At 48.2% G+C, this 18,449-nt stretch overlaps 1 protein-coding gene and 1 long non-coding RNA gene across 2 annotated transcripts in view; one reads left to right on the top strand and one right to left on the bottom strand.

Annotated features, from left to right (window-relative positions):
• Positions 1 to 868: 868 nt before the first annotated feature.
• LOC116977171 lies at positions 869 to 10,553 on the bottom strand. Its single transcript, XR_004413137.1, has 3 exons — positions 10,501 to 10,553; positions 5,245 to 5,249; positions 869 to 880 (listed from the first exon to the last, which is right to left on the bottom strand). It is a non-coding gene; the product is annotated as an uncharacterized LOC116977171 (long non-coding RNA).
• ccdc88c (coiled-coil domain containing 88C) overlaps positions 2,372 to 18,449 on the top strand; it is a 445,054-nt gene continuing 428,976 nt past the window's right edge. Inside the window, exon 1 of the mRNA XM_033027529.1 lies at positions 2,372 to 2,583. Coding sequence (XP_032883420.1) covers positions 2,419 to 2,583 — 165 coding nt within the window. The 5' untranslated portion in view covers positions 2,372 to 2,418. The remainder of the gene's footprint in view (positions 2,584 to 18,449) is intronic.

The raw sequence follows: 18,449 nt of genomic DNA on the forward strand, positions 1-18,449 counted from the left end.
TCTCTCTTGAAAGTATCCAGAGAACCTGCTTCTACCGCCCTCTGAGGCAGAGAATGCCACAGACTCACAACTCTCTGTGTGAAACAGTGTTTCCTCGTCTCCGTTCTAAATGTGCGGGGATCGCAGGTCGGTATGGACTCGGTGGGCCGAAGGGCCTGTTTCCCCGCTGTATCTCTAAATTCAACTAGACAACACGAGATGTGAATATCTTTTCACATGTGTAGGAAGGAAGGGTCTCAACACCAAACGTCACCCATTCCTTCTATCCAGAGATGCTGCCTGTCCCTAGAGCATCGTGCTTTAATTGAACCCTTCGCATAACTCAAAATGCTGGAGTAACTCAGTGGGACAGGCAGCATCTCTGGAGAGAAGGAATGGGTGAAGTTTCAGGTGAAGACCCTTCTTCAGTCTGATTCAGACTTTATCTTGCACTAAACGTTATTCCCTTTATCATGTATCTGTACACTGTGGACGGCTTGATTGTAATCATGTGTTGTCTTTCCACTGAATGGATAGCACGCAACAAAAGCTTTTCACTGTACCTCGGTACACGTGACAATAAACTGAACTCAACTAAATATGTACCGAGGTACAGTGAAAAGCTTTATTTGTTGCGTGCTAACCAGTCAGCAGAAAGACTAAACATGATTACAATCCAGCCGTCCACAGTGTATAGAAAAAGGGAATAACATTTAGTGCAAGAAAAAAATAAAGTCCTATTCAAGATAGTCAGAGGGTCTCCAATGAGGTAGATGGGAGGTCAGGACCTCTCTCCAGTGGTGATAGGATGTTTTAGTTCCCTGATAACATGCAGGCAGAGGAGATTAGTTTATCTTGGCCTCATGTCCAGCACAGACTTTGTGGGCCGAAGGGCCTGTCCCTGTGCTGTACAGATAGAAACATGGAATATAGGTGCAGGTGTAGGCCATTCGGCCCTTCATACCAGCACCGTCATTCAAGATGATCATGGCTGATCATCTAAAATCAGTACCCCGTTCCTGCCTTCTCCCCATATCCCTTGATTCCGTTAGCCCAAAGAGCTCTATCTAACTCTCTCTTGAATGCATCCAGAGAATTGGCCTCAACTGCCTTCTGTGGCAGAGAATTCCACAGATTCACAACTCTCTGGGTGAAAATGCCTCATCCTTCCCGACGTAGTGCCGGAGCAGCAGCAGCGCCTCGCCCGTGGCCCCGTCGGTTGGTCGGCAGCCCGGCCAGCTGTCCGACCTTCGGACCTTCGCTTACCGCCGAAAGTTGGCAACCCTAGTGTTGGCATGTGGTGACTTCAAAGACAGATAAGCAAAGGGAACGTTTGAGTTCATGACTCCTGTACATTGAGGCTCTGAGCGGTGCCATATGATGCTGTTAGTTAATGAGTAACACAGTCACAAACAGTGGCCGAACTGTGTGGAAAGCCCAGCTTTGTTGTTCATGCCTTTTTGGAGCAGAATTAGATCATTCAGCCCATCATGTCTACTCCCACGACCACAACACATTATTACATTCACGAATATATGAATTTGCCCCAAACGTTGCCTATTTCCTTCGCTCCATAGATGCTGCCTCACCCGCTGAGTTTCTCCAGCGTTTTTGTCTACCTTCGATTTTCCAGCATCTGCAGTTTCTTCCTAAACATTACACTCAACACTCTTTCTTCACTCTTAATCATTTACAAAGTTGCTGCTTGTTAGGGTTTGGAGTTTACTGGTTCTTTATTTTCATATATTCATAAGTGATAGGATCAGAATTTGGCCATTTGGCCCAATCAAGTCTACTCCACCATTCAATGATGGCTGATCAATCTTTCACTCTCAACCCCCATTCTCTTGCTTTCTCCCCATAACCCCTGACACCCGTACTAATCAAGAACCTGCCAATCTCCGCCTTAGAATGAGGGCCCCTTCAGCCGTCTGTGGCAATGAATTCCACAGACTAGAGGGCATAGCTTTAAGATTAGAGGGCAATGTTTAAAGGAGATGTGTGAAGCAAAAATATCAACTGATGGCCTCGACAGCCGTCTGTGGAAGTGAATTCAACAGATTCACCACTATGTTCAGAACTGAGATTTAGAGTCAGAGAGTGATACAGTGTGGAAACAGGCCCTTCGGCCCAACTTACCCACACCGGCCAACATGTCCCAGCTACACTAGTCCTACTTGCCCGCGCTTGGTCCATATCCCTCCAAACCTGTCCTATCCATGTACCTGTCTAACGGTTTCTTAACCGATGGGATAGTCCCAGCCTCAACTACCTCCTCTGGCAGCTTGTTCCATACACCCACCACCCTCTGTGTGGAAAAAGTTACCCCTCTGATTCCTATTAAATCTTTTCCCCTTCACCTTGCACCCATGCCCTCTGGTCCTCGATTCCCCTACTCTGGGCAAGAGACCCTGTGCATCTACCCGAACTATTCCTCGAATGATTTTATACATGAAATATAATGGGTTTTTCTGTTCTTTTGTCCCCTCTTCTAGTGACCCAAGACCAACAAATCAGAGGGTGAACAAGCACGTCAATAATGATGTGAACTTGCGCGTTCAAAACCTGACTATATTAGTCAGGCACATAAAGAACTACTATCAGGTAAGTGGCTTCAACAGCTTCCGGCCTCTTGTGGTTTGATCTTTTGGAAAGGGTGTGACAGAAGTAGAATCTCTCTGTTCATCAGGCCTCCCATCCCCCCAAACCATTTCCTCTTGTCTTGTGAGCTGTAGTTGTTTTCAGTCTTGATGTGTGTGTGTGTGTGTGTGTCTCTGTGTGTCTCTGTGTGTCTCTGTGTCCACTGGTTATTTCTGATGGAGCCAGGTGATGGCTTTTGAACAAACTTCACGTTTGTCACGTTTTAGTTAATTAAGTCATGACATCAGATGGAAGCTGCATACCAAATCTAGTTGTATCTCTATGCAATGACAATTAAATATATTATTATTATTATTATTATCATGTTATGTACCTGCCGAGTTGTGTAGTTCATGTCGACACAAAAAAAGCTGGAGTAACTCAGCGGGACAGGCAGCATCTCTGGAGAGAAGGAATGGGTGACATTTTGGGTCAAGACCCTTCTTCCGAGTTCATGCAGTTTTGTTTCCAGAGATGCAGAGCGGAAACACGCCCTTCGGCGCTGACCAATGATCACCCGTTCACACTGGTTCTATGTTATCCCACACTATGACCACATGGGTTTGTAGGTTAATTGGCTTCTGTAAATTAACACTATCCTACACACTAGCGACAATTTTACAATTTACAGAAGCCAATTAACCTACAAACCCACGTGGCTATAGGGAGAAGGTACAATGCCCACATAAACAGACAGCACCCGTAGTCGGGATCAAAACGTTGCTGAAGTGGGAAATCAAGGATAGTGTTAAATCCAAGGAAGAGGCAAATAACTTGGCCAGAGGAAGCAGCAAACCGGAGAACTGGGAGAAATTTAGAACTCAACAGAGGGGGACAGTGGGGGAAAAAAAGAGCAAGAAAAAAAGCTTGCGGGGAATATAAAAAGTGACTTTAAAAACTTCTTTAGATATGTAAAAAGGAAAAGATTAGCGAAGACTAATGTAGGTCCCTTACAGTCAGAGACAGGTGAATTTATAATGGGAAACAAGGAAATGGCAGAACAAATACGAATACTTTGAATTCTGTCTTCACTAAGGAAGACACAAACAATCTCCCAGAAATACTAGGGGACTGAGGATCTAGTGGGAGGGAGGAACTGAAGGGAATCCACATGGCCTTCATTGCGAGAGGATTTGAGTTTAGGAGCAAGGAGGTCCTACTACAGTTGTACAGGGCCCTGGTGAGATTGCACCTGGAGTATTGCGTGCAATTTTGGTCTCCTAATTTGAGGAAGGACATTATTGCTATTGAGGGAGTGCAGCATAGGTTCACCAGGTTAATTCCTGGGATGGCGGAACTGACATATGATGAAAGAATGGGTCGACTGGGCTTGTATTCACTGGAATTTAGGATTAGAGGCGATATTATAGAAACGTATAAAATTCTTAAAGGATTGGACAGGCTAGATGCAGGTAAAATGCTTCCAATGTTGGGGGAGTCCAGAACCAGGAGGTTACAGTTTAAGAATAAGGGATAGGCCATTTAGGACTGAGATGAGACTGAGATTTTAGATGATCAGCCATGATCATATTGAATGGTGGTGCTGACTTGAAGGGCCGAATGGCCTACTCTTGCATCTATTTTTCTATGTTTCTAACCCGGGTCTCTGTGGCTGTGAGGCAGCAACTCTACCACTGTGCCACCGTGCAGCCTGTAGGATTGTAGAGCTTGCGCTTCATCTCGAAGAGACTTAGACATCATATATATGGACCAATGAACTTGGATGTAATAGATAGTCACACAGTATGGAAACAGACCCTTCACTCCATGCCGACCAAAATGTCTCATCTCCTCCGCTCCCACCTGCCTGCGTTTGGCCCATATCTATCTAACTCTTTGATACCTCATTCCTTGTCTCCAGAGATGCTGCCTGTCCCGCTGAGTTACTCCAGCATTCTGTGTCTATGTTTGGAAGAAATTACTTTCATTTCTAATAAGGCAGAGATGAATTACTTTCATCTCTGCCTCAAAGGGCGGATGGAGGCCGGTTCTCTGGATACTTTCAAGAGGGAGCTAGATAGGGCTCTTAAAAATAGCGGAGTCAGGGAATATGGGGAGAAGGCAGGACCGGGGTACTGATTGTGGATGATCAGCCATGATCACATTGAATGGCGGTGCTGGCTCAAAGGGCCGAATGGCCTACTCCAGCACCTATTGTCTATTGTCTATTGTCTATAACCTCTAAATCTTTCCTATCCTTGTACCTGTCTTTTTAAATGCTGTTGTAGTCCGTGTTTCAACTACCTCCTCTGGCAGCTCGTTCCATACACCCACCACCCTCTGTGTGGAAAAGGTTGTCCCTCGGGTTCCTATGAAATCTTTCCCCTCTCACCTTAAACCTATGTCCTCTTGATCTGGTTCTTGATTCTCCTACTCGGGGTAAAAGACTCTGCATCTATTCCACTCCGGATTTAACACTCTGTAAGATAACGCATCATCATCCTGCGCTCCATCAGGTCTGAGCCCCCTAAATGTCACCTACCCATGCCCTCCAGAGAATATTCTGTTTCCTTTATCATTGTTAGTTTCTTGGATATCGTTCATTCATTTGTTCTATATCTCTCCGTGTTGCCGTCTATATCTCTCGTTTCCCTCTCCCCTGACTCGACCTGAAACGTCACCTACTCCTTCTCTCCAGAGATGTTGTCTGAGCCAGCATGAGTTACTCCAGCTTATTTGTGTCTACCTCCAGAGAGGCTGCCCGAGCAGCTGAGTTACTGCAGAGCACTGTGTGTCGTTTGTTGCCCGAGTTATGGGTTGGAAGTCACAAAGCTTCAGTGTTTAGTGTTGTCGCAGGCGGCGGGTTGATTTGCATTCTGGAAGTTTGCAATGAAGCCGACGAAAGCTGTTGTTTGCAGGAAGTTGCAGCTTGTGATTTGTTGGGTGACGGGTCGGATGCTTGGCCCGGTCCTCCCCCTGCACAGACCGTTGTACCCGCGCTAGTGCGACAAGCTGGTGCAGTGGTAGAGTCGCTGCCTCACAGCGCCAGAGACCCGGGGTCCATCCTGACTACAGGTGCTGTCTGTACGGAGTTTGTACCTTCTCCCCGTGACCTGATTCAAGATTCAAGAGATTCAAGATTCATGATTGTTTATTGTCATGTGTCCCTGATAGGACAGTGAAATTCTTGCTTTGCTTCAGCACAACAGAATTATAGAAGGCACGAATACAGAACAGATCAGTGTGTCCATATACCATTGTATAAATATATACACACATGAATAAATAAACTGATAAAGTGCAAATAACAGATAATGGTCTATTAATGTTCCGAGTTTTGTTTGAGTTGTGTTTAATAGCCTGATGGCTGTGGGGAAGTAGCTATTCCTGAACCTGGTCGTTGCAGTCTTCAGGCTCCTGTACCTTCTACCTGAAGGTAGCAGGGAGATGATGTGTGGCCAGGATGGTGTGGGTCCTTGATGATGCTGCCAGCCTTTTTGAGGCAGCGACTGCGATAAATCCCCTCGATGGACCTGCGTGGGTTTTCTCCGAGATCTTCGGTTTCTTCCCACACTCCAAAGACGTGCAGGTTTTTAGGTTAATTGGCTTGGTGTAAAATGTAAAAAATGTCCCATTCGTGACCGTATGGCACACTTGTACAAATTTGGGTACGAAACTTGAGCATTGGTTAGAAAGTAGAATTTGTTTGTTTACGTATGAGAACTTTGGACTGTAACATTGGTATGTTTTCAAGAGAGATTTAGATTTACCTCTTAGGGCTAAGGGAATCAAGGGATAGGCAATTGACAATAGGTGCAGGAGTAGGCCATTCGGCCCTTCGAGCCAGCACCGCCATTCAATATGATCATGGCTGATCATCCCCAATCAGTACCCCGTTCCTATTTTCTCCCCATATCCCCTGACTCCGCTATCTTTAAGAGCCCTATCTAGCTCATATGGGGGAAAAAGCAGGAACAGGGTACTGATTGTGGGTGATCAGCCATGATTAAATTGAATGGCGGTGCTGGCTCGAAGGGCCGAATGGCCTACTCCTGCACCTACTTCCTATGTTTCTATGTACGTGTAGGGCAGTACTAGCGTGCGGGGATCGCTGGTAGGTGCGGACTCGGTGGGCTGTTTCCGTGCTGTATCTCTAAACTGTACTGAACTAATTGAGAATACAAACAAATCAGGCCAAGTGTAGTTTCTTGGCCAGTGCACAAGTACAGTAATGCAGAGGTATAATGAAAATCTTGCCCGCAGCAGTTTCCACGCTGTATCTCTAAAATTAAAAAAAACTCACTTGAAAATGGCCACAAAAAGCGTCTGGATCATGAAACACCTCCCCCCCACCCATAGCTCTACCGCTGAGCCACCGTGCTGCCCATAATTGCTGAGGGATTTGTCAGCCCAGTACCATAGGTAGTTCACTCACTCAATGAGCACATACAAATGTCTGTCTGATTTAGAGTCACAGAATGATACAGTGTAGAAACAGGCCCTTCAGCCCAACTTGCCCACACCGGCCAACATGTCCCATCTACACTAACCCCACCTACCTGCGTTTGGCCCATAGCCCTCCAAACCTGTCTTATCCATGTACGTGTCTCACTCTTTCTTGGGTTGTCCCAGCCACAACTATCTCCTCTGGCAGCTTGTTCCATACACCCACCACCCTTTGTGTGAAAAAGTTACCCCTCAGGTGCCTTTTCCCCTTCACCTTGAACCCATGTTGTCTAGTCCTCGATTCCCCTACTCTGGGCAAGAGATACAAGATACATTTATTTGTCACATGTGCCAGGTGGCACAGTGAAATGTGATCACCATACAGATATACACTAAAAATATAGAACACAACACACGATGGAGTCCAACATAAAACATCCCCACACAGCAGAATCAACGTTTCCCACTGTGAGTGAAGGCACCAAAGTCAGTCTCTTCCTCCAATGTTCACCCGTGATCGGGGCCTCCCCGAGCCCTCCGCAGTCGCCGCTACGGGCGGCCCGATGTTCAGGCCCGCTCGCCGGGGTGATGTAAGTCCGACGTCGGGGCTGGGGGACGTCCTCAGTGGCCTGGACAACAGTCGGCCACCTCCTACCGGAGTCCGCGGCACCCAAAGTCCGCAGAGAATTCCACAGACTCTGAGCATCTACCCGATCTATTCCTCTCATGATTCTATACACCTCTCTCAGATCACCCCTCATCCTCCTGCGTTCCAAGGAATAGAGTCCCAGCCTACTCAACCTCTCCCTGTAACTCAGTCCCTTGAGTCCTGGCAACTTTGCTGCAGCTTTGGAGATTGTCTATTGTCTAATAACACAATAGAAACAAAGAACGGCAGATCGACAATAGACAATAGGTGCAGTAGTAGTCCATCCGGCCCTTCAGGCCAGCACCGCCATTCAATGTGATCATGGCTGATTATCCACAATCAGTACCCCGTTCCTGCCTTCTCCGCTAGCCCTAAGAGCTCTATCTCACTCTTTTGAATGCATCCAGTGAATCGGCTTCCACTGCCTTCTGAGGCAGAGAATTCAACAAATTCACAACTCTCTGGTGAAAAAGTTCTTCTTCGTCTCCGTTCTAAACGGCCTACCCTTTATTCTAAACTGTGGCCTCTGGTTCTGGACTCCCCCAACATGGGGAACATGTTTCCTACCTCTAGCGTGTCCATACCCTTAATAATTGTATATGTTTCTGTAAGATATCCTCTCATCTTTCTAAATTCCAGAGTATACTAGCCCAGCTCCTCCATTCTCTCAAGATATGACAGTCCGGTCATCCTGGGAATTAACCTCGTAAACCTACGCTTCACTCCCGCAGTAGCAAGAATGTCCTTCCTCAAACTAGGGGACCAAAACTGCACACAATACTCCAGGTGTGGTCTCACTAGGGCCCTGTACAACTGCAGAAGGACTTCTTTGTTCCTATACTCAATTCCTCTATTTATGAAGGCCAACATGCCATTAGCTTTCTTCACTGCCTGCTGTACCTGTATGCTTACTTTCAGTGATTGATATACTAGGACACCCAGGTCTCGTTGCACCTCCCCTTTTCCTAACCTGACACCATTCAGATAATAATCTGCCTTCCTGTTCTTGCCTCCAAAGAGCAGGAAGGAAGGATACATTTATCCACATTATAAATGTTGGCTAATAAACAAAAGGACAGAAAGTACTGGAGTAATTCCTGCATCTGTACACTGCGAACGGCTTGATTGTAATCGTGTATAGTATTTGAGTTTTCCATCCTGGAAAAAATGTTCTGACTGTTTGCCTTATTTACAATATGATACGATAAAGCTTTATTTATCCCAGGAGGGAACTTGGTCATAAAACACAAGATACATGAAATGTGAAATTAAAGTGACAATAGACAATAGATGCAGGAGTAGGCCATCCGGCCCTTCGAGCCAGCACCGCCATGGCTGATCATCCCCAATCAGTACCCCGTTCCTGCCTTCTCCCCATATCCCCTGACTCCGCTATTTTCAAGAGCCCTATCTAGCTCCCTCTTGAAAGTATCCAGAGAACCTGCCTCCACCGCCCTCTGAGGCAGAGAATTCCACAGACTCACAACTCTCTGTGTGAAAAAGTGTTTCCTCATCTCCGTTCTAAATGGCTTACCCCTTATTCTTAAACTGTGTGGCCCCTGGTTCTGGACTCCCCCAACATCGGGAACATGTTTTCTGCCTCTAGCGTGTCCAAACCCTAAATCTATTATATTACGAAAAGTCTGATCTTGACCACTTTTGGCCCACTTGCTGCGATTTCCGAGAGAACGCCGCCACCTACGACCGTCATTTTTGGCCACCTCACTCAGAGCCCCCCTCCACCTTCCGAGACCAGAGGATTTTTCCCATCGATGAAAAATCAGAGAGATATTAATGTTTTAAAACATTTCGCCACTCTCTCTGCTGCCCCCGCTGGCGGCAGGGGGGAGGGACTATAAAACCCAGATGTGTAGTCCCCACTCAGTCTCTGCCAGACCCAGGAAGCGAGAGGGTCACGGTTCTCTGAGCTGCGAATAACACTGAACGCACGTCTACTCCACGGTGAGTTCCCTCGATGCAGCTGTAAGGTGGCTGCAGCCCAATTGATTGCCTCGCCTTTTTAAAAAGTTTGTGTTCACAAAATGAATTTTGGTTGTCAGGTGTCTGCAGCCCAATTGTTTGCCTAGGCTTGGCTTTTAAAATCATGCAACAGTTGGATGCCAGCCCAAGAATCCATTTGGCCCATAATGTCTACCAGCCCTCTGGAAACCTGTGCCTTCGGCCCGCAACACCCATAATAGCGCAACAGACAGCCCCCCCACTGGCGAGCAATATTGGAATTGGTCGAGAGGTGGAATATTGAGTTGGTGACCAGCCCTCCTGTGTGATGCTGGGACCCAATGGGTCCCACTTAGTCTAATAATCTTATATGTTTCAATAAGATACCCGTCTCATCCTTCTAAACTCCAGAGTATACAAGTGTGAGGAGTGGAATTTCCAAGATTGGGGATGTGGCAAGAGGGGGGGGGACTTGCCCTTATAACCACTTGCCCTTATAACCAGTTCAACCAGCCAGCCGGTCTGAAGAAGGGTCCCAACATGAAGCATCACACATCCGTTTTCTCCAGAGATGCGGCCTAAAGTGCCTCATATTTCGTTTGGGCAGTTTGCACCCCAACGGTATGAACACTGACTTCTCTAATTTCAGGTAGTCCCTACTTTCTCCTCCCCTTCTCAGCTCTCCTTAAGCCCACTGGCTCCACCTCTTCCTTTCTTCTTCCCCCCCCCCCCCAACCTCACATCAGTCTGAAGAAGGGTTTCGGCCTGAAACGTTGCCTATTTCCTTCGCTCCATAGATGCTGCCTCATCCGCTGAGTTTCTCCAGCATTTTTGTCGACCTTCGATTTTCCAGCATCTGCAGTTCCTTCTCAAACATTTTGTCCCACGGCGATTTTCTCGGCGACCACCGGCGTCATTAACTGACGTATCAGGGTCGCCGAAAGATTTCAAAATCCAGCGGCGACAAAAAAAATGTTGCGACACTTGAGGAGACATCGCGCGTCAATACGCCACGACTTTTTCGGTGACCCAATACGTCAGTCAATCATGCCGGCAGTCGGCGAAAAAATCGCCAAGTGGGACAGTCCCTTGACCAGCTGAGTTACTCCAGCACTTTGTGTCTATCTTTGTTATAAGCCAGCGTCTGCAGTTCCTTCCTACACGTAACCAGTTCAACTCTGAGTGCAAGAACGCCTTGTTGGCCTTTTGTGTTCATGAGAGGAAGTATTTGGCACTTACTTTGCAGTGATGTTAATAGCCAGCCATTCACACCAGCCTAACGTCCTAACTTCAAACGGGTCACACATTAACCACTCACCAAACCTGCTTTTTAGGATCAGCGAGATTGTTTTGTGTAAAAGTTAGGCTATTGCATTGCAGTTTCCCTGTTATATCTTGCACTAAATGTTACACCCTCCATCTGTGCACTGTGGACGGCTTGATTACACGGCTGCGCAGCGGTAGAGTTGCTGCCTCACAGCGCCAGAGACCCGGGTTCAAGAGCCTGTTTCCACGCTGCATCACTAAGGTTAAAACTATAGGTGGACAAAAATGCTGGAGAAACTCAGCGGGTGGGGCAGTATGGAGCGAAGGAAATAGGCCATGTTTCGGGTCGAGACACTTCTTCAGACCCTTTAGTCTTTTCGATTGGTTAGCACGCAAACAAACACTTTTCACTCAACCTCGGTACAGGACACAATAACAGAAACATAGAAAATAGGTGCAGGAGTAGGCCATTCGGCCCTTCGAGCCAGAACTGCCATTCAATGTGATCATGGCTGATCATCCACAATCAGTAATGGGGATGATCAGCCGTGATCACAATGAATGGCGGTGCTGGCTCGAAGGGCCGAATGGCCTACTCCTGCACCTATTGTCTATGTTTCTAACCATGCACAAGAACAACTAGAGAACGGTCTGAAGAAGGGCCTCGACCCGAAACGTCACCCATTCCTTCTCTCCAGAGATGCTGCCTGTCCCGCTGAGTTACTCCGGCATTTTGTGTCAATCTTCGGTGTAAACCAGCATCTGCAGTTCCTTCCTGCATAACTAGAGAACGTTCCAGACCTCCCATCTACCTCATTGGAATATCTTTAATCGGACTTTATTTTGCAGTAAACGTTATTCCCTTTTATCCTGTATCTGTACACTGTGTATGGATTGATTGTAATCACGCATAGGCTTTCCGCTGACTGGTTAGCACACAATAAGAAAGCTTTCACAGTACCTCAGTACCTGAGACAATAAACTAATCTAAATCATGTTCAAGAAGGAACTGCAGATGCTGGAAAATCGAAGATAGACAAAAATGCTGGAGAAACTCAGCGGGTGCAGCAGCATCAATGGAGCGAAGGAAATAGGCAACGTTTAGGGGCCGAAACCCTTCTTCAGACTGATGTGGGGTGAGGTGGTGGGGGGGGGCGGGGCGGGGCGGGGGGCAGGGAGAAGAAAGGAGAAAGGAGAAAGGAAGAGGAGGAGCCAGAGGGCTGAGAAGGGGAGGAGCCAGCAAGGGCTACCGGAAATTGTAGAAGTCAATGTTTATGCCGCTAGGGTGCAAACTGCCCAAGCAGAATATGAGGTTCTGCTCCTAATGTAAATCATTTTGTATTAACTTCATAGAGTTATTTTAGAAATATCGAAGATCACCGCCCTTCATTGTGATCATGGCTGATTGTCCCCAATCAATAACAAGTGCCTGCCTTCTCCCCATATCCCTAGACTCCACTAGCCCCTAGAGCTCTATCTAACTCTCTCTAAAATCCATCCAGTGACTTGGCCTCCACTGCCCTCTGTGGCAGGGAATTCCACAAATTCTCAACTCTCTGGGTGAAAAAGTTTTTTCTTACCTCAGTCTTAAATGACCTCCCCTTTATTCTAAGACTGTGGCCCCTGGTTCTGGACTCACCCAACACGGGAGGTTGCAAGATGAGCCGTGAGGGTGGGGCAGTACATGATGTCTCTGTTATTCCCTTGACCCTGTTTCTGTACACTGCGAACGGCTCGATTGTAATCACATTTCGTCTTTCCGCTGACTGGATAGCACGCAACAAAAACGCTCGACACACATGACAATAATCTAAACAGAAGGGTCTCGACCCGAAACGTCACCCATTCCTTCTCTCCAGTGATGCTGCCTGTCCCGCTGAGTTACTCCAGCATCTTTTCGTGCCTCGGTTTAAACCGGCATCTGCAGTTCCTTCTTAAATAACTAAACAAAACATATTGGTTCTTAGTTTAGTTTAGAGATACAGCGTGGAATCAGGACATTCGGCCCACTGACTCCGCACTGACCAGCGATCCCCGCACATTGACAATAGACAATAGGTGCAGGAGTGGGCCATTCGGCCCTTCGAGCCAGCACATGGACACTGTCCTACACCCACTAGGGACAATTTTCACTTAAACAAAGCCAATTAACCTACAAACCTGTACGCCTTTGGAGTGTGGGAAGAAACCGGAGCATCTGGAGAAAACCCACGCAGGTCACGGGAAGAACGTACAAACTCCGTACAGACAAGCACATGTATCAGGATTGAACCCGGATCTCTGGCGCTGTGAGGCAGAAACTCTGTCGCTGTGCCACCCTTGTACAGAGGTACGAAGACATTAATAAACCTAAAGCAGTGCACTCTAAAGGCGTACAGGTTTGTAGGTGAATTGGCTTGTTCTAAATGTAAAATTGTCCCTAGTGTGTGTTGGATAGTGTTAATGTGCGGGGATCGCTGGTCGGTGCGGACCTGGCGGGCTGAAGGGCCTGTTTCCACGCTGTATCTCAAAACTAATTCATTCATTCATCATCGTTGAAAACATTAGCGACACAGTGGTGCTGGTTTCTGACAGGAACGGTGACGGACGCACCACACATCTCTGCCCTCCAGTTCCTGCGGACTTCCGCCGCTGGAAGTATAGGATGTTGGTGTGTGTGTGTGTGTGTGTGTGCTTTATCATAATTCCTTACAATGCCGTGTACGACAGTGATCGCAACTTCTACTGAAGTGTGGATGGCCGTTGGCTCGCTAGAAGCTCATCCGCCCTTTGTCAGGTCTTGTTTTTGGTCCTGCTGGGGGATCTGGCAAATCAGGTGGGGGAGACGGTTTAGTCGCCGACTATCCGACCATGGAGCAGGTAGCACGGGATTACATGGTACCCGTGGCGGGGGGAGGGGGGAACTCCCCCTGACCTGACCTAAACTAAACTAAAACGTGTCAACACGACACGAGATGAGGGCCTCAGACACTTTAGTCTAATGTGTTGGAAGGAGCTGCAGATGCTGATGTGAAGGGTCTCAACCTGAAATGACACCCATTCCTTCTCTCCAGAGATGCTGCTTGTCCCGCTGAGTTCATAGCCCCCCCCCCTAAGAACTTTGGTCATGGGTGTCTCCAGGGTTGGAGGACGCCTGTGCGTGGCTTTGTTTAACGTGGGGAGACTGGTGCACAGACAGACACCGCACGGTCCTTGACAGATCTGGGTCAGGATCCAGTGACATGGAGTCCAAGACGACCGGAGACCCTTTTCTGCTGCAGCCTTCATCCGCCCTCCCAGCCGTTGTGACGCTCCACTAAGGTCAGCCATCGTCCTTCTCCGCCTGTTCCACCATTGAGGTCTTGGTTGGATTGCCCTTACCGCCATGGGTGGCCCTACCAGGAGCATAGCTCCAGACGGCATCGCTCTCAGGATCTCAGGTCCACACAAGCTTCTCCATCACGACAAGGTGACAGTCCACGGAGAAGTTACTCCAGCATTTTGTGTCTGTCTTCGGTGTAAACCAGCATCTGCAGTTCCCTCCACTAAACGAAACAAGAGTAGCCGAACCAAATCCCTGTACATTAAAGTGTTTCCCACTTCCGCAGAATGACGGCAGTTTCACTGGGATCCTGGTGCATCGACAGAACTGTCTGAGAACCCGAGGAATATGGTGCAGTGCAAGATGAAGTGTGCTGGCTTGTTGCTGAGACATCAGTTGTACAGCCAGATGCACTGTCTGCAGTTTCTGCGAGTGCGGTGATTAATTCATGGTCGGAAGCACAGTGCCAAGCAGTAATGCTCACACCACAGTCCCAGCCAGTTTGGCCAGGAACCTTCCTTAGCGCATTCTCCTTCTGCTGGTAACGGAAAGCAAGTCTAAAGACGGACACAAAATGCAGGAGTAACTCAACGGGACCGGCAGCATCTCTGGAGAGAGGAATGGATGACGTTTCGGGTCAAGACCCTTCTTTCAGATTGAAGAATAGTCTCGACACGAAACGTCACCCATTCCTTCTCTCCAGAGATGCTGCCGGTCCCGTTGAGTTACTCCAGCATTTTGTGTCCATCTTCAAATGACGTCACGCGCTCCAGACGGCTGTGCGGGCGAATGAAGTCGCACGCGATCTTCGCGGGACTGTCGTGCCTCAACGCGACCACGAGGTCACGTGATTAGCGTGCCAAGGACACGTAAGTGGGACAGGGGCTTTACTCAGCAGGTCAGGCAGCGTCTCTGGAGAGAAGGAACAGAGAGGTGATGTTTTGGGTCGAGACCCTTCTTTAGACTGAGAGTCAGTGGAGAGGGAGACACAGAGATATGGAAGGGTAACGTGTGAAAACAAGACATCAAAGGGGACATATCATTGCCAGATATTATCTTCCATATCTCTGTGTTTCCCTCTCCCCGGAGAGTCTGAAGAAGGGTCTTGACTTGAAGCGTCACCCATTCCTTCTCTCCCGAGATGCTGCCTGACCCGCTGAGTTACTCCAGCATTTTGAGTCTATCTTCATTCAGTGTGACGCAGCTTCTGCAGTTCCTTCCTACGCATTTTCCTGGGTTTGCCTTTCACAATCCTCTAGTTCTTAGCAATCAATTATTTAGACATAGAGTCATACAGCTTGGAAACAGGCCCATCGACCAAACTTGCCCACACCGACCAACATGCCCTACCTACACTTAGGGTTGCCAACTGTCCCGTATTAGCCAGGACATCCCTTATATTGGGCTAAATTGGTTTGTCCAGTTCGGGACCGCCCTTGTTCCGTTTTTGGCTACTACTACCCGGGTCGAGGGGACTGTCGGGTCTGAGCACCGCGCCCGGCCCCGCCTCACCTGTCCCAACGTAGTGCAGCCCATGGAGTGCAGCAGCAACAGCAGCGCCTCGCCCGTGGCCCCGTCGGTCGGCAGCCCGGCCAGCTGTCCGATCTTCGCTTACCGCCGACACCACCACCACCCCTCCTTCTCATGGCCGATCATCGGTTCACGAGTTGGATGGGGCGGCGGACTTTGCACGCGACGTCGCGCGGCCCGGGCCAAAACTCCACAGCTGGCCCACCGGCTGGGCTTTGTGTGCAGTCCAGCACCCGGGGCCAACTCATCATTCACCCAGCCACGGCCGTCGGTCAACGAATTGTCGTCAGAAATTTGTCCCTTATTTTGACCGTTTGCCCCTTATTTGGGAGTGAGAAAGTTGGCAACCCTACCCACTCTGGCCCCACCCACCTGCGTTTGGTCCATATCCCTCTAAGTTCTAGTCCATAGAACTCTGTGATTGTTTTATTTAAACTATTTAAACTTTTGATTTAAAACTATTGCACTTGACATGGTTCTGACAGGTTCAGAGGGACCTGGTCCAAAAGCAGGCAAATTACCCCAGCTAAGATGAGTCGTCACTTTGGTCGGCATGGACTAGTTGGGCCGAAGGGCCTGTTTCTGTGCTGTGTGACTGTATGACACTGACGCTATCCATGTACCTGTCCAAATATCTCCAGTTCCGTTTAGTTCATTGTCACGTGTACCGAGGTACAGTGAAAAGCTTTTGTTGCGTGCTAACCAGTCAGCAGAAATACAATACATGATTACAATCGAGCCATTGATACATGATAAGGGAATAACGTTTAGTGCAAGGTAAAGCCAGCAAAGTCCAGTCAAGCAGTTTTAAATGCTGTTATAGTATCTGCCTCAACTACCTTCTCTGGCAGCTCGTTCCATACACCCACCACCCTCTGAGTGAAAACGTTGCTTCTCGGATTCCTATTAAATTTCCTCTCATCTTTAACCTGTGCCCTCTAGTTCATGATACCCATAAGGGCCTGTCCCACTTTCATGACCTAATTCACGACCTCTGCCGAGTTTGCCCTTGACTCGTACCCGCAGCCATTGTCGTAGTAGGCCGTGATGCTAGTCGTAGGTACTCGTGGCATCAAGTAGGTCGGGGCGTTTTTTCTAGCCTGATGAAAAATGTCCACGAGTTAAAAAAAAAAAGGTTGTGAAAGTGGGACAGGCCCTTTAGTAACTGCATTCACCTGGCAGAGCTGCTGCCTCACAGCGCCAGAGATCCGGGTTCAATCCTGCCCTTGGGTGCTGTCTGTGTGGAGTTTGCATGTTCTCCCTGTGACCACGTGGGTTTCGCTAAGTCAAGTCTACTCCGCCATTCAATCATGGCTGATCTATCTTTCCCACCTAACGCCATTCTCCTGCCTTCTCCCCATAAACCCTGACACCCGTACTAATCAAGAATCCCTGTCCCTGCCTTAAAAATATCCATTGACTTGGCCTCCGCAGCTGTCTGTGGCAAATAATTCCACAGATTCACCACCCTCTGATTAAAGAAATTCCTCCTCGTCTCCTTCCTAAAGGGTGCTCTGGTTTCCTCCCACATCCCAAAAGGCGTGTGGGTTTATAGGTTAATTGGCCCTCTGTGAAGTGGATGAGAAAGTGGGATGAGGTAGAATTTGTGTGAGCGGGTGATCGATGCGTTGTGGTCTCGGTGGGCTGAAGACAGACACAAAAAGCTGGATTAACTCAGCGGGTTGGGCAGCGGCTCTGGAGAGAAGGATTGGGTGACGTTTCCGGTCGGGGTCAGGATCGCTCTTCATGCTGAGGGTCCCGCTTCAATGCTGCATTGTTGGTTCGGCAACTTGAGCGCCCAGGAGCGGAATAGACTGCAAAAAGTTGTCAACACTGCCCAGTCCATCATTGGCTCTGACCTCCCCACCATCGAGGGGATCTATCGCAGTCCCTGCCTCAAAAAGGCTGCCAGCATCATCAAGGACCCACACCATCCTGGCCACTCACATCTCCCCGCTGCTTTCAGGTAGAAGGTACAGGAGCCTGAAGACTGCAACATCCAGGTTCAGGAACAGCTACTTCCCCACAGTCATCAGACTATTAAACTCAACTCAAACAAAACTCTGAACTTTAATTAGCCTACTGCACTTTATATGCTTATTTATATGTGTATATATATATATATTCATTCAATGGTATATGGACACACTGATCTGTTCTGTATTCATGCCTACTATTTTCTGTTGTGCTGAAGCAAAGCAAGAATTTCATTGTCCTATCTGGGACACATGGCAATACACTCGCTTGAGCCTTAAGTCTGAGTCTATTCGCCGGGTGATTTTATACACCTTGGGCGTCTGGCTAATCATTCACTGGAAATAAACCAACTTTGCAGCAGGTTAATCCCTTTGAATTACTTGCAAAGGGACAGAAATAACTCAGCAGGAAATATAAGGGAGCGTCCTGTTATTTCAGGGTAAAATCATGGAGTGATTTGCAAGGTCCTGTGGGACTTGGCAACGTGAAAGGTGAACTTGGGTCATGTTGTGAAAGGCCAGCTGGTCTGTGTTGCGAGGTGGAGTTTTAACTAAAATGACATCGGGGGGCTAGTTCATCTCACCACGCCCAGGGCTGGGAACATTTAATCTGAAAGGTAGAGTGCGGCACGGTGGCGCAGCGGGTAGAGTCGCCGGCTCACACCGCCAGAGTCCCGGGTTCGATCCTCACCTCGGCTGCTGTCTGTACAGAGTTTGTACGTTCTCCCCGTGACCTGCGTGGGTTTTCTCCGGGTGTTCCGGT

The sequence above is a fragment of the Amblyraja radiata genome, chromosome 9, assembly GCF_010909765.2.
Source record: "Amblyraja radiata isolate CabotCenter1 chromosome 9, sAmbRad1.1.pri, whole genome shotgun sequence".
NCBI classification, from domain to species: domain Eukaryota; kingdom Metazoa; phylum Chordata; class Chondrichthyes; order Rajiformes; family Rajidae; genus Amblyraja; species Amblyraja radiata.